The sequence below is a fragment of the Pyrgilauda ruficollis genome, unplaced genomic scaffold (genome assembly GCF_017590135.1).
Source record: "Pyrgilauda ruficollis isolate IOZ18807 unplaced genomic scaffold, ASM1759013v1 scaffold22, whole genome shotgun sequence".
Classification (NCBI taxonomy): Eukaryota; Metazoa; Chordata; class Aves; order Passeriformes; family Passeridae; genus Pyrgilauda; species Pyrgilauda ruficollis.
The window spans coordinates 9,311,803-9,338,035 of record NW_024521428.1 but is presented as its reverse complement, the minus strand read 5'-3'; the positions used below and the strand labels follow the sequence as shown (position 1 = coordinate 9,338,035).

The following is a 26,233-nucleotide window of genomic DNA, read 5'->3' as shown; positions in this document are numbered from 1 at the left end:
AAGCCAGATGGGTCTTCCTGAATGAATCCACAGGCAAGGAGCCAGGATTCCCGTTTACTGCAGAAATAGGCCTGGACTTGATTTGAGTCTTCTTAGCACTGACAGGCTGGAGTCTGGCAGAACTCCCAATCCAAAATAAAACAGCATTCAAGTGAGACTGGGTTTTAACTAACAATAATAATAATGATAATGAAATTTCAAATCACTCTTATTAGCTTTAAAACACATTTCTCTTTACAGTGCAGTGTTCACCTTCCCCACTGCTGTTCTCTGGTTTGGGTATATAAATAAAAGCGCTATTCAAACAAAAACTAAGAAAACAGTGAGAAGCAATTTGCAGCATCACAAATTTTTCAGCCTAACACAATTTCACCATCTAACCTATCCTGCTGTGTAAAACAAGACAAATAATTTCTTGTTTTCCATTGACACATGTAAAGCTTGACTTTCCTTTAAAGCATACAAAGCTCTGATCCTACCAAATAAAGTTTTGTAAAACCTATTTTAGCCATCACCCATGAGACATTTTAAAAGAACACTACTGAGACATTTTAACTACACTACACTAGGTAGGAAACCCATCTTACAGTTACGTATATGTCATACATCAGGAATGATTCACCTAGCAACACAATCCTCTACCAACCTTTATCTTTTTTGGCTTGGAACTTATGTTTAAAACCAGAAGAAAGCAGAGACTATTACATCAAAGTTTAAATCAGCTGCATTATAATTATCATGCTGATACCTCAATAAACACTGGGTGTTGGCTGGCCAGGATTGCCAAAAAAGATAGAGGTCCTGCCCTTATTTGCTGTCTTTGACAATGTATGTAATCACATCAAAGGAAAGTTCTCTGCATCACAGCTAACAGAAAAAAAAAATAACCTGTATGTTCTCTTTCCTAGAGTAAAATGATAGATTCTTTTTCGTAACACGAAAATTTAAATTTTGCCTATAATGAACAACAATTATAATGTAAAGCCCTTTCAGGCTTGCAGGACTTGCAGTACTCACTGAATTCACTGGAGGTATGAAGTTGAACAGGAGCTAGATAGGCTAAGATTAAACCTGAATTTACAAGGACAAAAATGATAACAAAAAAAAAAAAAAAAACCCCAACACAGATAATTCAAAATGACACTGAAAACACTTCAAGTTTAGGAAATTTCTGTGTGTATGTTTTTTGGGTCTTAAGTCTATCTGGGGGTGGAGGAGCAATGCAAAACTGGTTTTTGTTCTGCCATTTTGTCTTCATACTTGGCTTCCAGAAACAGACTGAGCTCAATGTACACGTTTTCTCAAAGCCTGTCTACTCTTCAGTGTTGGGGTTTTTTTCCCCCGTTTAGGGAACAGGAGTGAAAATTTAAAATATCTGTTTTAAATACACCTTCGAGCTTCTATCAGTGAAAACTCCTTAAGGTGAGGGGAACCTGGAGGGGAAAGACTCTGGATGGAGGGAGAGCTGGGGTCCACTGCCCAGGATGCTCTTCCTAGATGATTCCCCATTTCTCCCTGTGCCCTGCCAAACCTGTCCGGCCTTATCTGGGACATCTCTGAAATGTGACATGACAGGTAGGTTCGAAAGCTAATGGTGGGCAAACAAAGGACATCGGTTTTTGCATTATTTCTTTAATTACTTTAACCCTTGTTCGAACAGAAAGCATAAGGCCAGAGTAATTCAGCTTCCCCCTTTGTCATTTGCCTGCCATAAATATGCACCAGTCTGCATTTGAAAAGCTGAAGGAGGCTGCAAGCTTGCTGGACATTTATCATGCTCTGTTCCCCGTTAACAAGCAAATACTTTAGTTGAATGGCCCATTAGCAATCATTGTCAAATGCAGAATGCAAGGTGCTTGAATGTGACCGGCCTGTAAATTAGATGAGGTTGCCCCCTGTGCTTTGGAGAATTTCAGCAAATGAATTGGATCTTTTGCTATAGATTTGTGAAGGTTAAGTTTCAACACAGGAAACCCATCTGAGCGCTTCAGGTCCTGTGAATTCTGCCAATCCGTTCGGCTCCCTATATGCGCTTGCTTATTTTTAATTTGTTAAAATCACATCAACAGCTTGACAGTTTGGGGTCTGGAGTCCCCTTTTCAGTCAGAATTGTGAAGATTTCCAGCATATTATGGGATAGGATAAGAATGATAAAGTCAAGCATGTAATTAACATCTTTATATATATAAAACCCTGGAATAATCAAACAAACACACAAGGCAGATGCTTATCTCATTCATTTCTAGATTTCAGCCAGCCTTTCGGAAATAAACACCACCTAGAGATTGAGCCAGAAACATTTGGTTATCTGCAGCTTGACTGGTAAATAGGAATGGGTGCTGGTTTGTTTGTGGTTGCTCGGTTCTCGGTTTTTCAGGTTGCTTTTTTCTTTTATATTTTTACAGGATGGGAAACACAAGAGATGCTGAAGTATCACCTGGCCTAGGCACAGACAATGCAGCATGTTTATCTTTGCTGCTCCCATGGAGTGCGAGATGGAGACCACAAACTAAAACACAGCTGAAATCAAAAGCTCTCTGTTTTCCTTCCAGATAACCCCAATACTACCTCTCCCCTCTGCTCTCTGTACCTTGCCAGCATGCTCCTGCCCGAAGCCCAAACAGATTAAGGCAACAAATCCCAAGTGCAGCCAATTCTTCAGAAAGGCTGCTGCTAGGGCAGGAGTTAAAAATGAGAATCTTCCACACCTCACAATTGCAGCCACCTCGAGTTTTAATCGGCCCCCATCTCGGCAAAAAGCAGTAAATGAAATCTATCTTTACCATATTATACACCACCAATGAGCAAGAACTGAGCAGCTTTTCTTCACCGCTCCAACCACCCCAAGCCACAAGTAGGCCTTTCATAGTTCCTAATCCCGGCCCCCAAGTTTTGTGCGGTTTTCACATAATACCTTACAGCCCGGAGCAAGGCCCTTAGTTTATAACACCCCTTTCAGAGACGTGTCATTTCCAACATCAAGCTAATCTATATGTTGCCATGGCACCACCCTTTATCTGCCTTTACATCTTATGAACTGCATGGATTTACCACATTATTTTTATCTGAAAGACAGAAAATGGTGGTTTTATTGCCATACAATCAGATTACTGCTGCTAGTTTCTCTATGCCTTTTTACCATACTTCAATCAAAAGGGATCAGTTTCTTTATACTCTGCCCTTGATTTACATTACATCTGTAAAGACCTAGTCTGGGTTGTAATCCCCTTATTAACTATGACCAGGGTTGATTTGCCTAAAAATAAAAGCAAATTGTGTCAGACCTTTTCACTTTGTTTTTGATTCGGAACTACAAAATGGATTACTAAAGAAATCTTCAGAGTTCACACGGCCGGTATAGTACTGAATTTAAAATGAGAATTAAACAAGTTAAACATGGGAGCTGTGTCAACGGTTTACATTTTCCATCATGGGAGAAAGGCTGAACTGCATTTGTCTTTGTGTTCTCTGGCCTTAAGGAGACAATGAAGCCACAGGAGATTTTTCCAAGCTCCTCTAACACTGTCCATTTGCCATCCTCCCCTTCCTCTGCTTTTTCATGCAACTCCCCCCCAAACTCTTCTCTCTTGCTGCTCCCTTCCCCACCCCCCCACCCCATAAAAAACTTCCCCTCCCTCAAGACAGTGTGTTAGTTAAAAGTCTATGTACTGTGGCACTCAGTATTTTAATCAAAATATTTCAAGCAGTTTAACATTCCTATGTAAGTTTCCACAACGCCTCACAAAGAATGAGCTCATAAGCAAATCCATGTAGATGTATGATAAATGACCAGAAAAACAGGTTTCTTTATGTCAGCAGCCAAGGCAGACAGACATTAGGCACACATGAATAACATTTTAATCACTATTTTTTTTCTCAGAAGAACACTTTCTTCTCATTTGCAACAAGCAATTTCAAGTACTGCAGGTTTGCACGATGCATGAAGACCAGCTCATAAAGGAAAAAAGGTCCCCAAAGGAGGCCTGCCTGTGGCTGCTGCGCAGGGCTGAAAGGCCTGTCTATGCCAGCATGTCAGAGCAGTCACCTCAGCTCCTGATTCCCCGTGCCAGGAACCTGCGCCGAATTTGAGAGGATCCAGAGTGTCACACCTCAAGCAATGTGATCTCCTTACAATAAAACACAGAAGAGGGAAAAAAAAAAAAAAAAAAGGGAGGGGAAGGAAAAAAAAACAGGAGAAGAAGGCATTCTCGTGTGTGGGAAGAGGGAGAACTTAAGCGATTTTAGCACGACTTTTAGTCACTGCCTTTCTAAAGGCAATTACTTCATTAAAGAAAGTGAAATAACGTAGCACAGCTTACAGATAACATGCTTTAACATAATTACTATAAATAATATAGCAATTATACTCTACATATAAAAGGCTGGGGAAAACAACCAGCTCAAGAAATCGGCCTTCAGTTTATTCTGAATTCATTTCGCTAATTCACCTGTGCTTTGGAGACCTGGCGACAAATGCTAGAACTATCAAATGGACTGACTGGAAGCCACCACTTGCTCCATCTATTAGCACGCCAAGTGTCAACAGCTATGTTTTGGGTACAATTTAGGAGCATGTGTTTAAACAATTTTAACCTTCCACTCCCGTTTCTTCAGCTTGAAGCTGTAATTGCATAGGTTAAAAAGCGTAGTCCCACAGCACAGGACTCCCAAATAAATTCCTGTCTAGCTGAGAGCCTCCCAAACATGTTGTGTGATATCGTTTTAGCAAGCTCTTTGTGCTCTGGCTGGCTTGCCTGTCCTGTGAAACAAGGGCTGTCCATTACCTACAGTTTATCATCCTGACAAAATGTGAGGAATGTGGATGTGAAAGCACTAACAATTCCACCCCTGGTGCTTTCTCCTTTTTTCCCCTCTGCATTAAAACCGACAAGATTAACCCAAATGCAAACTGCAGAGCATAGTTCAAGGGGCTATTCAATCGGTAGTGAATGTGCATTTGTTTACCTACAAAAATAAGAATTTCAGATACAATGAGAAGCAGACTAGTCTATACGCTACTGAATAGAACATTTAGCAGGGTCATCAATTGTAGTTTATTTTATCAGTTTCTGACATGTTAGCATTCATTCAGAGGCAGGCTGTGAAATATCCCATATATAACTGGTTATCAGAGGGAGAGAAAAACAGCTATATAATCTAACTCAATCAGTGTCAAAGGCACCACTTATGAGGATAACCTTCCACATGTCACTAAGGAGACCCGCCTTGATCGCTGGCCTATAGCAAGGAGGGAAATAGTGACGCCTAGACATAAGCCATGCTTTTTTGAATGAGATTTCTTTACTGCTTCACTGAAAGGTGCCGCATAACATTACACGTGGTCCTGCGTGTCAAAGGTGAGGTGAAACTGAGGTAATCCATGCTATCTGCATACACTGCTTGTCTTGGCAGAAACAACACAAGCAGAAAGTCTCCCATTAAAAAGTGTCAACAGGAGTTAAACCTAGAGTAATTTTTCCTCTGTGTTTTCAAGATCAGGTGATCTAGAAGTTCTTCAGGTGATAAGTCTACAAAGTATGCCAAGACCATCTACAACAACGATGTTTAACCTCCCAAGCAATAATGCCACAGGTGTAATTATTTTATGGAGGTCACCTCAATCTCATGATTTGGTCAAGGCAATAAAGTAGATCTCTAAAAAGGTAAGGGGGGAACAGGGAGGGGAGCTCTGTGCTCCAATAGCTACTGCGCAGTCTCCATTCCAGACACCTGGTAGAAATTATAACCTCTAGACTTCAGTGCAAAACCAATTCAGTTTATACATTCACCTTAACCTAAAATTTATTATTTCATACTTTCTATTAATCTAACAACTTCTCCCATTTTAACTGCCTACCTGTTCAGCAGATTTTTGCTTTGAGACTTTCAATTGAGTTAAATGCACAGCTTCCCTGAATAAATTAACCAGCATCAAAGACAGTTATTATTTCAAACCTAAAAAGGAGCTTTATTATTATACCATGCCAAGATCTATTCAACAGCATTACTTCCCAAGCTAACATTCAGCTTGAATCCAGAGTGAGGACAACCTTCTCTAAGGAGAAATTATTCAGGATCCTTCAGGCAAACAAGTGTGAGAAGAATTAGTAAGAAATTCTGCTTGGAGAAGTAGCGCTGCCTCACCAGCAGCAGTGTCAGGAATGCATTTGCAAGCCTCCTCAAACTCCAGGCCTCCAAGAGGCCTATAAATCACTAGCCCCAGCAATTGAAAAGACTAATTTTAATAGTGTACTTCTTCACTGTGGTGATTAAGCCTCAATGAATCACTCAAGAAAATTCAATTACATCAGCAACACAACCTATTTTTAAGCGTGCATTTAAGTTGAAAAAGTAATTAGATATTATCATTAGATCTACCATTAACAACATTCAAACCTTTTTTGTAATCAAACAGTTTAGAATTAACTAAATGGAAACACAAATCGTGTTTGACAAAAGAAGCATATCCCCAGGCTCTGTGAGATGGGCTGAATTCAGCTGCTCCGATGCTTTCGTTTCACTGATGGCTAATAAAAGCGATCAAGGTAAGTTAAAAAAGAAGCGAAAGCAGGTTGGGGCTGGCAGAGGAGAGCTCCGAGCAGCCGGCTCTTCTGCTTTGGAAGAGTGACCTCTGTAGGCATAAACCCAGCGAGGCCTGGGATGCAAAAGCATTCCCCTTCCTCCTAGGCCGAGCCAATGCTGTTTTCCACCAGCACAGCAGGCCCACTCCTGCAATGCAACCCCGGCTCTCAGCCTCTGCCTTTCGAGAGCCTAAACAGCCTTATAAAGCTCGCTTTATAACCGGCCAGGCCGCTTTATCCTCCGAAGTGACGCCGTGCCTTTCTTAAGCCAAAGAAAGGCTTCAGCTGTGCAACATCATGGAAGTGCTGAGCCAGTGACTGGAGGTAAATTTTAACAGGCTTCCCACCTGATGCATATACAAAATAAGTATTTGTCAATCAATACTACAAATAAAAGACTCCAAATTGAGCAGTCCAGCGCACTCCTGCCAGTTTCTCTTTTTTTTAGTTCTTTTTCTTTAAGAAAGATTAGGAAACTTCTCGGTAAAGAGAAACAGAGCAAGTATTAAAAAATAATGCAGGCAGAAATCGATAGTGATTTTTTCATTTAGTGAAAGCAACAGTAGATGATGGCTGTAAGACAAGGTACTTTGGTAAACTTGAGATGCTACTTCTAATTCAAACTTTGAAATCGTCACCAAACTCCTAGAGATCCTGCCACCTGCGCAGGATTAATCCCTGATCCAGGAAATACTCCATTCATACTTGTCTCATCACCACCTAACATTTCCTCTACAAACTCCCCCGGGAAAACAAGACATGTACTTACTGGAGTTAATGGGAAACGCTAAATTCAATTAACACATTGCATATGATTTTAATCATATATAACTGAAGATGGAGCAAGCATATAAAAAATTATTTTAACCCATTTCTGCTTTAAAATTCCCTTAACTCATTAGAGTCTACTTTTTCCTGTCGTGATTTTTGTTCTCCAAAGTAGTGATTTTAATCACAAAAGTTCAGCGGCTCTTACAAGTGAACAAAGCCAACTTCCATTTTGTACGTCAAAAATCCAAGGAGACAAAAGAGAAGTGTAAGTAGCTTCACATCACTGCCTCAGACTTTTCTTTAGAAGAACAGCCCACTTTTTGAAAAGTTCTTCTTTCTAACAGCAATAATTTTGTAAGTTTAAGTAAAAAGGATGTTGCCTTTTTTTTTTTTTTTTAAGACAATGCATCTCTTTTAAGAGTGAGTTTTAAAAGTGAGGTCCTGGGAACACATGTACATTTTCGCTTGGGTTTGTTAATGAAGAATGACACTACATGGCTGTGTGATGGGTAATGCTTAGTTCATTACTCACTGACATGTGCCTTGATACCATCAACTCCACAACCAAATTTAGCCCTGTTATAAGCAGATGTAACTTCGCTGGAGTCAATGGGATGAGTTTGCATCTGCAGACGGAGAAGTTGGAGAGTATCACCCTTTCCTGGCAACTCAGCGCAGCCCGGCTCCTCCGCTGCTCCAGCCCGGGCGAGCCCGGACTTTGCCCGCAGATTTTATCCTGCTACCGCCGCACCACTCCCCAGCCCGCTACCGGTCCGCCGCCCGGGTCCTCCCTCCCGAGACCCTCCCGCCGGGGGCACGGGGCAGCTCCGCCGTCACACGAAAAACCCGCCCCGGGAAGAGCCGGATCCCGCTGCCGGCCACGGCCGGAGTCCCGGCCGCTCACCGCTAGTGCACTCCGCCCCGTCCCCGTGTCTCCCGGCGGCCGCGGCCGACCTGCGGCAGCGTCCCGTCCCTCCCCCGCGCACGGAGGACAGCGCCGGTCCCCGGGGAAACGGCGGGCGGGAGCGGGATGGAAACTTACTTGGGGTTAGAGGAATTCCAATATATGGGGTCTAAAACGATGGACCGCGCCAGTGCAGTTCTGCATAAAACCATCACGGCTCCCCAGCAGTACTTCCAGGCGGAGGCATCTCGCCTCCGCGCTGCCATGGTCGCAGGCGGCACCGAGTCCCTCCCCGGAGCCTCGCCAACTCCGCCGTGCGCCTTCCCACGCACCTGAGCGGCAACAGCAGGGTGGGTGCCCGGTATCCCAACAGCCGGGATGATTGATAGGAAAAAAAGGATAATAAAAAAAAATTTAAAAAATCAGTAAGAGTCGACGATGCACTTGGCGAGAGGTGCAAGCAGATCTACTGAGTCATGTATGCCACTCGCATGTAGGAATATCTCCTCTGAGGTCAGATCCAAGCTACCTCCGAAGTAAAAGCAATAGAAAAAAAAAAAAAAAAAAAAAAAAAAAAAAAAAAAAAAAGAAAGCAAACGCCTTAGTCCTTCCTCTTAGTGGGGGTCTCCCGGCTGCCTTGGAAGATGCCACTCAAACTGCCAACTCCCATTTGGATCCAGAGCGCCATACGCGTTCACAGTGTCTAAGGCCCGCGTGAAAAGGAGTAAAACAAAAAATAAATTAAAAAGAGGTAAAATAAAGGGTGGCGGGAGAAATAAAAGGGTCAGGGGGAAAAGGACACAGCTTCGGCGCGCGGCTCCTCCTGTATGTCTCTCACTGCTCCCCGCAGTTTGCAATCCGCACGGGCACCAGCTCGGGCTCTTTCGGGCAGCTCGGAAGCAACCGCGAGTCAATAAATCCACTCCGAGTCAGCTCCCCCAGTCCCGGGGAGACGCATCCGCAGGGCTCCGGCTTCCCCGAGGGGCACTGCTGTCCTTGTCGCCGGCAAAGACCACGGAGCGGAGCAAGGAAAGAAACAGGGACGGACAATAATGATTACAAAAATAAAAAATAAAATAAACCAAAACGGGGGGGCGGGGGGGTCGCAGCGTCAAATCGTCCCTCTCCCGTTGCGCGACCTGCAGTGCGCGCCGCGGCGGCTGACTGAGGAGGAACGACGGGCTCGGGACTTGCGCCGACGCGCAACCCGCCGCGGAGGAGAAGGAATGGAGCGAGGGATAAGAAGCGGCGCCAGCCACTGTCGTCCCCAGTGCGGCGATTCCAACCTCCGATGCCGCCGCTGCGAGTCCCCGGCGCAGGAGCGCGGCCGGCGGCAGCGCGCTGCCGTAGCCATATAAGCGCGGCCCCGCTGCCCCGCCGCCGCCGCTCATAGGGCCGCCGGCGGGCCGCCGCGCTGGTTGGGCGCCGCGCCTGTCACTTACCGCCGAGCGGCGGGCGGGGCCGCGCCGAGCCCGGCCGAGCGGGCCGGCAGGTAACACCCCCCAAGCCCCGCCGCGCCGCGCCGCAGGCGGCCGCTGCCCGGCGTGCGGGGAGAGTCCACTCGCTCTGACTCACACCGGGGCTGTGCGGGAGGCGCGGAGGGCCCAGATGGAGCGAAATCAGGGGAAAAAAATGAAATTAAATAAGCATTAAAGACCAGCCTTTGCTAAAACTGTTTCCCGAGTACGCTGCCGTTCAAAGAGCGGAGGGCAGCGGCAGGGCGGGGAGGCACGGGGCTCCCCCTCACCTTGCCTGCCGCTGCGAGTGCAGCACCCCGGGGGAGCGCGGCTGCGGCGCGGCAAAGGGCCGGGCCGTGTTCCCACTGGCGCGGAGCTCCGTGCACAACTTTCTGCGGGTTCCTTGCTAGGAGGGAGGCCCGGAGGTGCTTCCGCTCTAGGTTCCCACCGGCCCTTCCCACGGCTTCTGTGAGTTTTCTAAGTTTATCTGGTTGCGCGACAATTAGCCACGGGCCGTCACTGAGTAAAGAAGAGTCGGACATGCGGAGCCCTTCAGAGGGATGCAGAACGGCGGGCAATGCGGGACTCCGGGGCCGGCTGAGGATTCCCTCGCCTTTTTCTGGCGATTGGTCAGGGACTCTTTCTTCCCCTCTAGATTTTTGTGGGGAGGGGATTCCGACACAGTTCGTTTTCAGACGCCGCGTATCCCAACGGCACGACACCTTGCCATTTTATTTCACTGTATCATTAATTTCTGGCCAGAGGGAGCTATGAGCGGGCAGTACTGGAGATGCTTTCCCCGCGGCCTCGCAGGTCCCCCGGGGGGTGCGGAGGGCGCCGGGGGGTCGCGGGTGCTCCCGACGCCGCGCTCGGAGCCCGACACGCCGCGGCTCCCGCGGCACTTCCACGGGGCCACAGCTCCCACTAGCGGCCAGCGGCTGCCGTCCGCAGGGGGAGCGGTCCCCCGCGGCTGTCCCCCTCCGCCGCTCCCCCGCGTCCTGCCCGCTCCGGCGCCCACACGGTTCCACCGCAAAAGTCACCGGCAAAAGCCGAACGGGTCGGCGGTAGCGCTGCCCGGGAGGTGGTACCGGGCTGGGGAGGCGGCACACGCGAGGGGTCTGCGACAAGAGCTGTACCGAGGCTAGACAGGGGTGGTGTAAATGGCACAGTCGCTCCTGTGAAATTAAGGGGGTTACCGAATTTCTTCCAGTAGGGATTTCTTGCCAAAATAGTATCTGCAGAAAGGATTAAAAGTTAAATCCCAGTAAAATACCGCGCTCTTTTCTGCCATTTCCCTACCGATTAATCGAGGCATGCAAAGAACATCCTACCAAAAACCCTAATAAAGAGCCAATTTCGCATAATTTTATTCCTGAAAAAATATGTGTATTCGCTTAAAAATCGGCTTCGTGATGGTACTCATCCGACTTTTAGACGAACGCCAAGAAGCTCTTATAAGGAAAACAACTGACACTGTAATTTATTTCCCGGATAAATTTTGGAACCCAGTGTTCTCTTTCGACCCCTTTTGAACTAAACGGGTGTTTCAGCCTGGCAGAGCCCGCTCCTCCCGCTCTCAACAGAAAGAAATTGGAAGCGCGCTCGAAGCCTCATAGATTTTGAGTTAATTGTGTTCGGTAGTTCTCTAATGAAATCTACCACTCAAGAAAACAAGGAAATCAGTTTGCTTTTCACACAAAACATCGAATACGTTTTAAGTAAACTGCTTAATTAAATTTAATTTGCAGTGAGGAAGGAATTGCAGATCCGGCGACGCAATTTGGTGGAAAAGGATCTGATTCCCGGGACGGAAACTTAGCACTCAAGTGGGAGCTTAGGTATCTATGCACACCGAGGGGCATCAAAGGAGAACTTCAGCAGTGAGGGAGGAAAGTACTTAATTATTAAACTTTTAAACAAATGTGTGGTGTGTAGCCGGTCGTGAGGCAATGTAAACACGGAGCCTGATAAATGCTTCCAGCAACAGAGACGTGTAAAATAGGTCTACCTCAATTTTGTGATGCTGCTGCTTCTGTTTGTTTAGAAGCAAAAGGTTACGAGCGGTGTTTTGTTGAAGTGGTGAGTAAACTGTGACCTCTAACTCTTCGTATCCTTGCTTTAAGTAAACCAGAGGAAATGAAGAGCCCTGGTATTGTCTGAAAATATCCTCTTGTAGCTAAATATATCACACGGCTCCTATTGTCCAGTGCCTAATCATTTTTACGCAAATACAGCTGTTTTACTCTACTGTCCAGCATCCTACCGATGCACGCTGTAAGAGTATAAAAATCCACGTTAATAAAATAATTTTTTTCAGTAAAAAAAAAGACAAAACTGCGTGCTTGCTTCCGAGATAACCTAATCAACAAAGATTAAGATATCCAAAGGAACGCGGGCTCGGTGGCTACTCTGCTCAGGTCACCCTTTTTGGCCGAGGATCCGGTCCCTGCGGTTGGCTCGGGCCGCAGGGCCCTTCCAGAGCCGCAGTTACTTGCGGTTCCGAGCAGGGCCGGGCCGGGAGGCGGGGGCCGAGGCCGGGCGGGGCAGGCGGCGCTCGGAGGGGCTGCGGCGGCGCGGAGCCCCTGGGCAGCGGCGCTGCGGCCGCAATCCTTCCCTGGTCCCGACCCCTGCGCCCGCTGCATCAGCCTCCAACCTTTCCGTCTCGCCTCCGAGAAGCGCCTCGGACACGGGAGAAACGTGAGAGTAAAGGCTGGGGACGGGGGTTTCAAAGCAAAAAAGCCGACGAGTGCTCGGAAGTTAGAAATCGGCCGCCGCTTCTCTGGGGGCTATTTCAGGAGGAGGTCCCGGCAGACATTTCGGGTTTTGCAAGGAGCGCGGTTTCCTGACAGACGAACGCACAGGGAACAGGCTTCTGGGGGAAATCCTGCCGCGGCCTGGGGAGCGGCGCCGCTGTCCCACGGCGCCCGGGCGGCCCGGCTCGGCGGACGGGGATGGACGCACAAATGGACGGATGGGTGTATGAGCGCTGCCAGGAGCAGGTGAGACCTGCCTATCCCTCACCTTCACTGAAACACTGGGACTTTGCTGTTTGTGCCGCTTAAACCTTTATTCCTGTACCTCACACTGGCTTAAAAAAAAAAAAAAAAATAAATCTGTTAATCACTGAATAACCTCCTTCACCTTCTTTCCAACAGTGATGTCGGCAATAATAATGTAGATACGGGCTCTGGTACTACAAAATCTATAATGAAGGACAGCTAATCTGAATGGGAACAGGATTGGGCCCACAATCCCTGATTCTCTCTTAAACATCAGCCTAAACATGAAATTTTTGAAGTGGAAAAGCTCACCATAATTCATTATTATATGAAAATGTACCAGTTTTGAAAGTCAAAGAGATGTAACACAATGCATACAATTACTGCTAAATTCAATAAAGAGAAATGATCATGACTGATGCTCATTCACTTAAATGAATTGTTTATCGTTTGTACAAAGGGCCAAGTGTGCCACATACCTGCAACAGCTCTTAATACATCATTCACACTGCAACAGTGCATTTTCTGCACTTATGGTAAAGTGCACGTAAGTACACGTGTAGATATTAATTTGTCTTCACCAGGTCTGTTTTAGGACTGTAGTTTTGGTCAACATAGCTTAGGAAATGAGCTTGGCTTCTCCCAGATACAGCTATAGAATTCAAGCAGCCTTGTAATAAAAATCAGAGATGTTCATACATCTGAACCATGTATTTTAACTCTGTTTGACTTGACTTATGCTGATTCTCTGTAGCACTCCTTGAAAACAAAAATATTTCCATTATTCTACGGTCTGTGATATGAGGAGTAGGAAAAATGACCTGGGATAATAAAGCTTCTGCAACACAACATTGTCAAAGGGGATCTATGTCCTTTTGAGCAGAGCTGATGCTGAGCTAGCCATAACGCTTGATTCTAAGTGTCAGTCCATGGAAGACGATTGTAAACATGAGGTTGTTTAGTATGGAAATGTCAACAGAAGCTCAGCAGGCTAACAAAATAGTGGGATGGAAAGAGTGGGATAACCATGAAATGCACACGTGGCAATACCAGCATGAGAATGGAACAGAGATGCATGAAAGTCATGGTTCAGCTCCTACTAGTCTGGCCCGTCAGTCCGAAACCATACCAACCTGGGCACTTCAACCATATCCTCCTGCCTTGGAATGAGCCTTAGGCACACAGGAGCTCTCCGCAGCTCTCTTCTGAAATAAACCCCCTCTGTAACACAACCTGGAAGGTGTTTATTGACTTGAATTTCACCTGCACTTGCACCAAGCTGAGACCTTGCAATGACAGAGCTAAGACCCCAAATGCTCTGAGAATGTTTAATGAAACACTGCATGCAGTTAAAAGTGAGTAATAACCAATATCTCCATATTTGGTGTACATGCAAAAAATGGCAGAAACTCAAGCCTGAGAGCGTGTTAATAACATCGCAAAGAGGGCGATATCAGCTTCAGGTCAGGAAGGACAATAGATAGGGTGAGGTGTATGAGGTGGCACATATCCCAAGAAAAAAGGAGACACCAAAGGTAAATCCTTCTTTTTCAACACAAGACAGGAATGGATGAACTGTTGATACTTTGGTGAGATTATACATACGAATGCAGTTGCTTGGCAGTTTAGACATCTCACTAACGTAATTGTCTCTGCTTTGCTAAGCTGCGAGGATGCCATCCTGCCAATACATTTCTCAGGAGTCAAGTTTCCACTTGAGCTTAGAAAAATGATGATAAATGAACACGCAAAGTTCAAAGGGCAGTTTATCAAATCAGCAAAGTAAGAGCACATGTTTAACATGCTGTTCTAAGGCCTTCCACGCTCCTACCTTTGCCAGACAGATGCACTGTTTCATATTAAAATAATTATCCAGGACATTTATGAACAAGTTTGGGAAAACTAAGATCTCTTCTGTTACCATATAAGGGAAATGAATACTGCTCAAGGTAGGTGGCAACAAAAATGCCTACCTGCCTTCCTGGGGTGGTCAATGACATACAAAATTCCAGAACAACCTAAAACTTGTCTAACCAAAATTTGAAGTTCAAACTTCAGACTGCAATAAAATAAAAATTAAACACTGAACACAATCACCAACAGCATTTTCTGTATGCAGACAAATGCAGGGAGCTCATGGTTTAAACCATAAACTGACTACACTTCAGTCTATGCTCCTGCATACTTTACGTTAAAAGGGTGTGAAGTCCTACGGGAATACAAGAATATCCCAAGTTCTTACCATCAAATGTCAACTTGCCCCCTTTCCAAACTATATGCATTTATATTTTTTCTAGAAATCAACAGTATCTCTGAAGTCTTACAATAATTTTAAAAAGAAAACCCTACAGCAATGCAAACATAACATTCACCCACAGCAGGTCTACAAAAATCTAAGACACAGAGAATGCCTTAGGACAGCAAAGAGACAGCAGGTTCCACAACTGAACTCCTACCCTAACAGAAGAAATCAAACCAAACCAAAGCAAAGACCTAACTGCTTTTCTTCTTCTTTTTTTTTTTTTTTTTAATTGGAGGGCAGGGGAAAGAGAAACAGGAAGTGAAATGTATAATGGCAAGAGGGACAATCTCATTAGGAATGGGCATTTTGTCCAAAAGATAATCCTAGAGGTGGGACTGAAAATAACCTGGTAACATTTAAGCCTACACAATGTTAAATGCAAAGAACAAACGTTGCTATTTAGCAGCACATTATGTGATGCAGAACAAAACGCTTGATACCACAGCTGTATGTATGATTTCTTAGCTTCTCGCTTTTAGAAGAGGAAACAAAACTGCATAGGTCTGTTTTGAGTATTGACTTTTAATAGCTTGTTTCTCATAAGGGAACAGGGGATGTTTTCTGCTTTAGAAATACAGGTATCAATTGATCTTTAAATACAGCCTGCTCCTGCCAACAGGTCATGTACATGATTTATTTGGCTTCAGCTTTTGTTTTTATGCATTAAGCAACTTTCAACCTTCTTCTGTCATACAATATATAGACAAATTTAAGTACAGTAATAGTGTAGGTATTTTACCATCTTCACATTTTCTTGACATACTGGACGAAGCGATACACATCAATCTGGCCCCAAGCCCCAGTTTCAGAGAAAGCTGGTTGAATACTGCTTTCAGTGGCACATTAAATTTGCTCCCAAATTTAATTTGCTAAATCTACAGAAACAGACCCTTTGGGCATATCAGGAACTACTCCCAACTTTGTCCAGTGACATTGAAATGCTCAGGCAACTACTGGTAATTGTCATTTTATGGTTACTACAGATGTTGCACACTGACAGGAAAAAGGAAGTTTTAGAACTGGACAAGCTATAGTAATCTAGATTTTAGTAGAGGAATTACATACAAAAATGGGGACTTTATATATATAGTTTTCAATCTGTAGTTTCATTTTTCAAAATAAAACCTGTATATATAAATGGATAATATTCAAGATCTGTATAACAGTTGCTTTCTGGCTAAAGCAATATATTTAGACAGAACCTCACTTTCTGTTTTTCAGTTCAAATATACTAGCCAGTTCAGTCCTTTGGGAGAAAAAACTTTCATTTTTAAATCCTTTAGGATCCATCAGATTCATTATATGGTAATGACCTTAACGTATACAATATATTATGAGGTGAACTGAGGGGGTTTAGATATCGGAAGTATCGGTCTGGGTGCAGTAAGCCAAACAGCCGTTTAAACATGATACTACAGCTGAAATAAGTCTCTGTCAGAATAAAAACCAACATTCATAAAAAAAGCAGCAGCCATCAATAACATTCACAACTGCAGGGATTTTTTTACTATTTGTGATTTTGCATTTTAAGTAGAAGCCACAACAGTTTAAAGCAAAATTTAAAAAAATATCACTATAGTCTTGAATTTAATAATGGGAATTGCCACTCTTATAGCTGTTTATAGAAGTGTACTAAAAAAATTTACTTAAACATATGAATTTAAGACTTTCACTTTATTCAGCAAATTGGTTTATTTACACAATGGGGAACGCTGGTTGAATGCTGTCAATGTAATAAAAACAAATCTAACAGAGACAATACTGAACTCTCTCTATGTATTCATAGCAGAAATGACAAACTATTTCCTTACCTGTATCAGGAACATCAAGCGCAACAACGGGACAGTATCATAGGACACTGATTTAACAATAAACCACAGAGGTCCAGTAATACTATGGCAATTTACTCATGTATTTACTGACTTTAAAATAAAAACATTAAAAGTCAGCAATACCCAGTAAAAAGTTCTGTCAATTATCAGAGTCAAACTCTGATGAGTAGGTCAGTAAAACCTTATCAGATCATCCACAGTTCATAAAGTGACATGAGTTGCTTCAGAACACCAATACAGAAACAAAATTGATGAAAACAGATTATCCTCCAAAAGGCAATGATGATCTGATAAGGGTTTAACTTAATGGAAGTTTAAAAAAAATAAGAATTGCAGAGCACAGCCCCTATTAGAACAAGCTAACTTTCCAACTTTCAAAAAAGACAAAAAAAAATTTGAGAGAAAGAAAAAAAAAACAAAAACACTTCAACATGAAGCTACCATACAAAGTTTTTGTTTGTTTTCCTTTTTTTGTTGGTTTTTGTTTGTTTCTTTTTTGTCTTTTAAGAGTTCAGAGTTGAAATTTAATCCTGGCTTTTTAGGGAGAAGGACAATTTTGGCCTAGACTTTCCTTTGCCCAGGATAATTTTTTGCTCTTCCTTTTGCTGACGCTGTCTTTCTTGTTCTAGTTTCATCCTCTCCTCATGAATCTTTCTTTGTTCTTCAACAATTTTCAATTGTTCTTCAGCCTATATAGGAAAATGGTAAAGAGTTTAGGCCACCGTATTTTGTAGTCATAAAAGCAATTTACAAGTCCATATTAACATCCAAACAGGTCGAATCCTGCATAAGTATGTAAGTATGTTCCACCCGAGCTGGGTGCCATAGTTGGTTTCAGTGAAACCATTTATAAAACGGTTATTTGAATTGAGTTTAAAAGAAACACTGAGAACTTTCTACAGGTAGTGTATCAAAATCTGGAGTGCTTACATGCCAAGTTTTTCAGCATTGCTTTGCAAACAACAGGTTATATTTTAATTAAGGAAGACATTAGATATATACAGAAATTGTTCCAGCACTTGTCACATGTAAGCTGAAGTAACAAACACATATAATGAAGTCACATACCTTCAGGCCTAGTCTCCCTGCTCCAAAACCCATCTAAAAACCCCTCCTAATCCAAAATCATCTTCACTTGATTTGCCACTAGTCAATCCTTACATTGACCTATGGTTATTACAGCCCTCCCAGTGGTCTTCTAAAGGTGCTTATTTAGTTCATTACATCAGTCAATACTTTAAATTTTCCATTTGTACTGTTTCTGCCATAAGAGGTTGAGAAAAGGGTAAAACAGAAAAAAATCTAAAGCAGATGTAGTTCAAGCAAAAAGATTTAAGAAGCCTTATTTTTATATGAAAGAGGTGTAATTACTTGGGCAATTGAAACTGACAGAGTTCAATCAGGATTTAGAAGCAGCTTAGTTTGTCTTATCAATTGATTAGAATCAGCTAAATTATATTGAATGTTTTCATGTGGTAAGCACCTGATTTAAAAGGGCTTAAGAAGACCAACGTAAGTTAGACTTTCCTAGCTTACACATCTTAAGCTTATGCTGAAAGTCCCTTTCAGCACTTCTACACCAACATTATACTAGAATCAAATCTAGTTTGTACTTGTCCCACTCAAAAAAACAGAATTAGTCACACAAAGCTGAACATGTTGGCAAACTTACTTCAACCCTCCCCATGAGATATAGTTAAAACATACTTTTAAAATTCTGAATGCAGCTATCTCCCCTCTAAATTAACTGCATCTGAACTATTTTACCAGCCTAGTGTTACTGCTAAGGATCTGTTTTTTTATGCTCAGGGAAAGCAGAACAATCTTACTGATGGAACCACCAACACTCAAGAAAAGGCTGATTTGTTTATTTTAGTTGTGTTGCAAATCTGGCAGAGACACCTGTATTTCCCTACAGAACAGTTACCTACACCTTCACATACCAGTTTAGCTTGTGCTTCTGCAATTTTTCGATTATTCTCTTCTAGTATTCGCTCTAGTTCCTCACGCTTTGCACGCTCTTCTTCCTAAAGGGGAGGACAGGGCAAGATGTTAGTAAAGTAAAATATTCATTTCTGCATGTTCACTAATCTTTCTCAGAATTCTTTTGTGAACTGAATTAAAGCGGCAGCTTTACAGCCACCTATTTTGCCTCACAACGGTAAACTGTGCAGCCACTAAAACTGGTTTCTAGCACTCAATTTAAATCATCCCGCCCAGTCCAAACAGCAACCAACTAAACCCTCCCTAATCATAGAATCCTGACAATTTATTACTAGAATTTTAATATCACACAAATCAACAAGGACAACTACAAAAACTGGATAGTATTTACCAAATTAAAAAGTAATATAGAAAATATAAATAAAGTGAATAGTTTGTCTCACCAATTAAGTATACCTACGTATTCTTTACCTATACTCCTTTAATCAGCATTAAAAGTTGAATATTTACTGTCTTGTCCAGTGTCCTGCAGAGTGTGCTCCTCGGCTGCCATACGCGCCAGCTTCCTCTTTAAAATGATTTGTACTGTTAGCTTGGCAATACCTGCATCAGCAGCTCAACCATTTATAAAGAAACAACATACAAGGAAGGCTGAGCTGAGGAATGCAGATGTTTATGGTAAGAAGGAACAAAAATATGTAAATCATTCCTAAGGCAAACAGTTAATAAGAAAAATACATTTACTGTTAGTGAAAAATACAAATGGTAATCCATACTTCATGGAGCTATGGGCTTCTTTCATGGGGAGAATGGACTTAACATTCAGTATTTTGACAATTTTAAGACAGCTGAAACTGTCTGCAGTATGAACTTGGAATTCAGGAGTCCAGGGAAGGCAAGATCAGGAAATAAAGCCTTGTAATTGTTGTTTTCTTGGTGAATTTTATGGAACTCTGTTATGCAACTCAAATATGAAGACTGCGTGAAAAATTTTGAAGTGTTTCAGTTCACATAATATATATCCAAATTATTTTTATATTTGGAGGATTTAAAGTTAGCCAGAGGTTTGTGTCTGTGTAAGAAAAAAAAGTTAATACGAACAAAGCAAGCATATGAAAACTTCTTACTATGACTAGTAACCAGCTACTAGCTAGCACACTTCACTCCAGGCATGGAGGTTCATTCTGCATTACAAGGAACTGGTGGGACTTCACATGACAATGATACCAAAAATACTTTTTTTAAAAAAACAAGTCATTCATCTGATCAAATGAAAACCTCTACATATGAAGAATTTGCTAGACTATAAACATGTAAATTCAACTGAAACTCTAATATCAAAGTCTAAATTTGCAAGAAAAGTATAATTTATTTATTCTTTTTAGTATTTATTGTAACTCAGCATTCCATTTGTTTCCATTTAATTTGATACTATGTGACTGACAAGTCACATCTAGTATGAAGGGGAAAGCTGCATTGCTACTGTCTCTCCTTTCGCAAGCCAATCAAAATATTAATTAAAAATAAACTGTGTAAGATGTAGAGAGTGAAAAAATGACTATTATGACTATTTAGCACAAATTTTCTCTATGGTTTGAAGTTTGTCTTGAAATTTCTGCATCCTGGAATGATTGGTGCAGGCAGGCATCAGAGCCTTTAGTAGCAAATTACTGTCTCACAGAAAGACATTTTCAGCTTCTGCTCCAGCTGCTGATTAAAAAACAAAACAAAACAACAAAAAAAGGCCCAAAAACCCAAGTCACACGTTCAGCTTGACTTCAGACAAGGGCAACCTGCTCTTTTATAACTTCTAGGGAGAAAAAAAGGAGTTGTTAGTAGTTATTAAAAATGGATATAATGATTTGGACAGAGATCCTTCGTGAAGACGTGGATGGGCTTATGCTCGAAGTCCCAGAATTAGTCCAATGTATGCTCAAGGAAAATGTTCATTTAAAATGAAGAATAAGAAACCTATTTGTTAAAGACAGGTACTGCAGCTCACTGCTGGACCCTGCTTTTTGCCTGGCTGAAGGCAAAAGCCTCTTACAGTCTAGGTAAACAAAATGAAACAAATGAAGGATACATAATTACATTTTTTAAATACCCTTCCCCAAAATGAAAGGACTGCTGATAAATCCTGCAGCCATGGCAAAAGTTTCAACCAATTCTGAAATATATGTAGGTCAGTTCCATTACGAATCAAGTATCCTTGTTCAGGTTTTAGGAGAGTAACTGTTTAAATATCAGTGAGCTCCTCTGAATAGGCTAGAAATTAAGTTTCGCAGCAATGCAAGTTTATATGAGAAGGGAATTAGATTTGCTGTATTCCATCTCTTTCTGAACCGAACAGGAGGCACAAACCGACACTGAAAGTTTTGCCATGGACTGTCTCTACTTTCCAAACGACCGAGCGTTACCTCTCTGGCTTTTTGTGCTGCAAGTTCAGCTTGTCGCTGTCGCTCGAGTTCTTCGAGCAACTGTTTTTCCATGATGCGCTTAGCCTCCTCCACCCTGCGGAGAACCTCTCGCTCAATCTCATCCTTTCTTTTCTCCAACTCTTCTTCTACGCGTTTAGCTACAAGTTCTTCCACCCTTCGAGCAGTTTCTTCCTCTATGAGTTTCTCTTCAATTTCTTGTTGACGACTGCAAAATGCAAACATGAGGATTACATTTTTAATCAATAACATTGGCACTGAAACACACTCCTTCAACACACAGCATCAGCTATGCTACTAAATAACTTTTACACACAGATTATGTATTCAATGAATATTTTGCCCTACATTTAAAGAAAGTGAATATTCAGGCAGTGTTCCTATAACAGGGAATCCATTCAGACCATTCCATATTTAGTATCTTTCTATATAACAACAGACTAAAATGAGGACAACTTATCATAGTACTTCTCGATCACAGCTGGGGGGGAAGAAAAAACCCAACCCAAACCAACAATTACAACACCATGCCACCCCCTCCTTCAAAAAATACAAATCTCACCCAACTCTTTTGGGTGAGACCCATCATTTACCCTTCAGGAGTTTATATGGTCTCAATTTTAAGTCACATAAAGCAATAATATCCTGTAAAACCTTGCCTTAAAGCCATCACCTTAGAGGCACCAAACTATCTCCAGTATCTTAAAACAGAAGAAATAAAATTTGTGATTTCAAATTTGTGATTTTACCTAGAATTCCAGGTGTTATCCAATCACCTACCTTAAAAAATTTCAATAACTTCAGCTCTTAATTTTTTTTTTTTTTTTTAATTGCAGGACTCTTGTTTCTACCATAATGATCAAAAATAAACTATATCAATACCAAGCACTAAATAAATCCTTGCAAACTGCAGCTTATCATGTTCTGAAATTTGGAAATATTTTAAAATGTCTTGTCTTTATTTTAGTTGAGCAGCAGTATTATCACTCAGCCAGATCACTGTTTTAATTTTTCATTAAAAAGGATACAAAAATCAGGTAAATTTGCCGGTTAATTACCACACACAGAAAAAACTCCAGGCAGTAATCACAAGTGCAACATGGCAATTAGATATCCAAGGATGAATGAACAACAGTGAATACTCTATATTTCATGTAGTACAATTCATCTGGAGTTATTATGGGCTTTGGGGAGAAGACTCTTGGTTTTAAACTTGATATTGAACTTCCGTTTCAAATATTCCATGAAATACAGAACAATCTTATGAAACTTTTCTTCTGTTCTGGCCTGTCAGCAACACAAATCCAAGATTTAGAAGAACAACTAGTGTTGTAGTATCTTAATAGCCTGTCATTTTCAGAATGATTGCATTTTCCTATCTCATTTGGAAAATATTTCCTAATCTATTTTATTTGAAAAAAAAACTAATTAAAAAAAAAAAAGTTACATCATTTACCAACTTTTAGATGACCCAAGGCACAACTTGCAAATATGCAATAGGAGATGTGAAGTATGGATTACTTATCTAGATAACCACGGGAAATAGAAACCTGAAAGGCTCTCCATTTCCCCATGTCATCTGCCACCTTTTCAAAACTACCGAGCCACATGGATCTACTACACTTACTGAACTAAGTGCATCTCCTTCAGTAGAAAGCTTTGGAATCCTCAACTCAATCATTTGGCCAGAAAATACCAATTTTAGTCTTACAATCCTCAAGACATAGCAAATTTAGCTGGAGGCACATTAGACCAGCATTAATTTTTCCAAAATGGACACAAAATATCTTGAAGTGATTTCTTTCAGAAAAAAAAAGCCCAATGTAAGGCAAACAAAAAACCTAGACCACTCCCAGAAAAATGCATCAACCCCACTCAAATAAATATGACTTTATTTTAAAAGGTTTCCCTTCCCTTTTATACAGCAGCGAGTACTCTTACCATCCTGAACCAATACTGCTTAGTATACATAAGAGGCTAGAGTTCCAGAGAAATAAACTGTCATTAAGTTCATGTTCTCATGTTTTATTAAACTATCATAGCTTTACATTTAACATCAGGAAATCTAGGAAAAAAGTTAGCTAATTGAATAAAGAGTGCATAGTTACAAAAATACCACTGCATTCATGTCTGAAATAGACTTTCAAATATCCTCAGCAATTGATGATGCACTCAAATTAAGCACTGTGCATTCCATTCTTCTTACTCCAACAAACTCCATTCAAATTTAATTAAATGAATCAAATGTATTTTTAGACTTATAGGCAATGATATTACAACAGCTTAGACCTTATTAAAAAAATAAAATTAAAAACACAGATATAAATCTCAGTGATTCATTCTGCAGCATACCAACTATTTTTTTTTTTTAAATCACATGAACTTACAGTATTTTATAATTTTATCATCCTGGCCTACAGAGTTATGATTCCAGAGCAACAGATAAGTCACTAACGTAAAAAACTATTTTTTTGTATGATCCATTTACTTCTTAAAGAGTAATTGTATGAAACCTGCAGAAAAGAAACAACTTACATTTTACCAAATTTCTGAGGGGAAAAAAGTCATACCTGCAAGGCAAGGAAATGAGCACTACAGGAAAGGGCTGAAGTTAAGCTGGGTATTGAGATTTGAACAAGACATGAAAAGAAGAAAGTCAGATCCAATCTAGAAACTGTCCACTAATGGACTCAGTCAGAAAGGAAGCACTTTTTTTCTTATCTAACATGAATCTATACTAACATACGTAACACAATTTACAGATGACTTACTCAAATACCATACTTTTCTACTCAAAGTTTCATTGCTTTTTCTTTTTATAATTTAAAGTGTATTGTAGAAGTATCAAAATTCCATACCAAATCTTTTTCAAAACTGGTTCTTCCTCAAATGTCTACTATTCTGTAGCAAGTATTGCTGAAATATCATATTCCTTCTATACAGACTTCATGAGCTTTTTAAAATTTCAAAGTTAACTTACATAGAAAATTTACTTACACATGAACCCACTCCTAAATACTAAACTATTTATTCTATTCTCAAATTTTTAAGCACATTCCAGTTCTTCATTGTAGATATGCACAGAATATTTTTCTTAATTTAGGTAATGAATGAAATTCTAAACCACAAAACTAGGATCAATATGTCAAAATATGTCAGTTTTCACATGTTTGTGTTACTGTGGAACTTTTTGACTGTCAAAACTCTGAAGTTAGCAAAGGTGATTATCTTCAAAGGAAAATGAAAGTGACAGCTTGGGCTCACCAAGCCCGACAATGACAACTACTATTTCCTGAGAACGTTATGCTTAAATAAAGCTCCACCTGAGAATTAACAGCACCACTTGGCTTCATATGTACAAACAAGTGCTTTTTCTGGATAAGGTGGTCTAACGAGCAAGGGTAGTGTTCAAAGGAAAAAAATCACCTGATTACAAATCATTCTTCTCTTTGCTGCATAAAGGTCTGTTTTATAACTTTATATGCTGCTAAACACATTAATGCATCCCTATTATTTATTAAAATACTATTTAGATCTGCAGACTTCATAAATAACCATACTCCCCATAAACATAACAAACTGAAAAAAGGGCAAGGTTTCAAATGAACCAAGTCACCGGATCTCACCGTCCCATTTGGCAAGAAAGCAATCCCACACTGTTAATAGAACGGCTGCATAGTTTCTTGAAACCCTCACTCGAGCACCTCCAGATGCCTCCGCTCGACGCGTAACAAGCTCCACGCCACGAAGGGGAGGGGCGGGCGTGTGGCAGTGCAGCACAAAGCCTCAGGAGCGCCGAGGCCTCCGCCGCACAGGGAAGTTTAGGAGCAGCGCAGGAGGGAGAAACCAGCGACGGCGGACGGGGAGCGGGCAGAGCCGGCCGAGAGGGAGGAGGCGTGCGGGCGGCTCGCACCCGAGTGGGCAGCTCCTAACGCACCTGAGGGAGCCGGGCTTTGAGAAAGGGGCGGATGGCGGGAAAAGAGACACTGGTCCGGCCTCAGCCAGGGCCTAAAGGCCTGCAGCCAGCCGCAGGCGGCCCTAGCCCACAGAGAGATGGCGCGGAGAGAGAGGCAGCGAGCACTTCCCTTCCTCCCCCATCCCTCACCACCCCCCTCGTCCCCAGCGCAGGCCCGGGCCTCACATTTTCCGCTGCCGCTCGAACTCCGCTTTTTTCTCCTCCTCCTCCCGCTTCTGTTTCTCATCCAGACTGCTGCGCTTGCTCACCGTGCGCCCGAAGATGTCGATACGGTCGGGGGGGGAGGAGGCGCGGTCGCGGTCCCGGTCCCGGTCGCGCCGGGAGGAGGGGGCCGTATTAGAGCGCGAGCGGGAGCGGGACTCCCGGCGCCGGTTCCGCTTGCTCTCCCGGGACTTGGAGCGCTTCCTTGCCCGCTCCTTCTCTCGGGAGCGGGACCGCGATCGGCTCCGGTTCTTCTTGTTGTGCTTGGAGCTCTTGGTGTGCTTGGAGCGGGACGAGCTCCGGCTGCGGGACCGACCCATCCCGGCAGAGGAGAGAAGAGGCCGCGCCGGCGACCGCTCGACCACCCCCGCCCCCTTTGCTAGCGGCGCTCGGGAGAGGTACGAGGAGGCTCTGCGCGCATCAGCACCACCCTGGCGGGCCCTTCGTCTTCTGCCTGTTCACCTCTTTGCGCTGCGAGAAAAAGGAACAGGCCCCGGGAGCGGGAGCGAGTCCGGACGCAGCCAAGATGGCGGCCTTGGCTGAGCAGTGACTCTCCTCTCCCGCCCCACAATGCACCGCGCCGTGCTCGCGCCGTTCGCTCCCCTCCCCGCCGCCTCCGGCACCGCGCCGGAGGAGCACGAGAGCACTCGGCAATATTCGGCAGCCAATGGCGAGCGGCGCTCGGAGCGGGCCCTTCGGCAGCGGGGAGGAGAGCGCGCCGGCCGAGGGGCGCCTCAGAGAGCGGTGCTGTGTTTCTTTTGATTGAAAGTTCTCTCAAACGCTGATTATCTACTTTTTGTTTTGTTTTGATACGGGGAACAGAGGGAATTA

General features: G+C 42.7%; 2 protein-coding genes across 3 annotated transcripts in view; both read right to left on the bottom strand.

Moving 5' to 3' along the window:
* The window catches only part of EFNB2 (ephrin B2), a 41,264-nt gene extending 31,669 nt beyond the window's left edge, over nt 1-9,595 (bottom strand). Inside the window, exon 1 of the mRNA XM_041468558.1 lies at nt 8,395-9,595. Coding sequence (XP_041324492.1) covers nt 8,395-8,522 — 128 coding nt within the window. The 5' untranslated portion in view covers nt 8,523-9,595. The remainder of the gene's footprint in view (nt 1-8,394) is intronic.
* A 7,074-nt stretch (nt 9,596-16,669) lies between these two features.
* ARGLU1 (arginine and glutamate rich 1) lies at nt 16,670-25,976 on the bottom strand. 2 transcript variants are annotated; one of them, XM_041468425.1, is made up of 4 exons: nt 25,367-25,976; nt 21,208-21,433; nt 18,790-18,873; nt 16,670-17,535 (listed from the first exon to the last, which is right to left on the bottom strand). In XM_041468425.1, exons 1-4 carry the CDS (start codon nt 25,720-25,722, stop codon nt 17,371-17,373), a joined length of 831 nt encoding a protein of 276 aa, XP_041324359.1. In that variant the 5' UTR covers nt 25,723-25,976; the 3' UTR covers nt 16,670-17,370. The 2 variants fall into 2 exon arrangements, 1 of the variants encoding a protein (XP_041324359.1); XR_005955228.1 differs by lacking the exon at nt 16,670-17,535 and having other exon boundaries at nt 18,789-18,873; nt 19,301-21,433.
* Between the last annotated feature and the right edge of the window lie 257 nt (nt 25,977-26,233).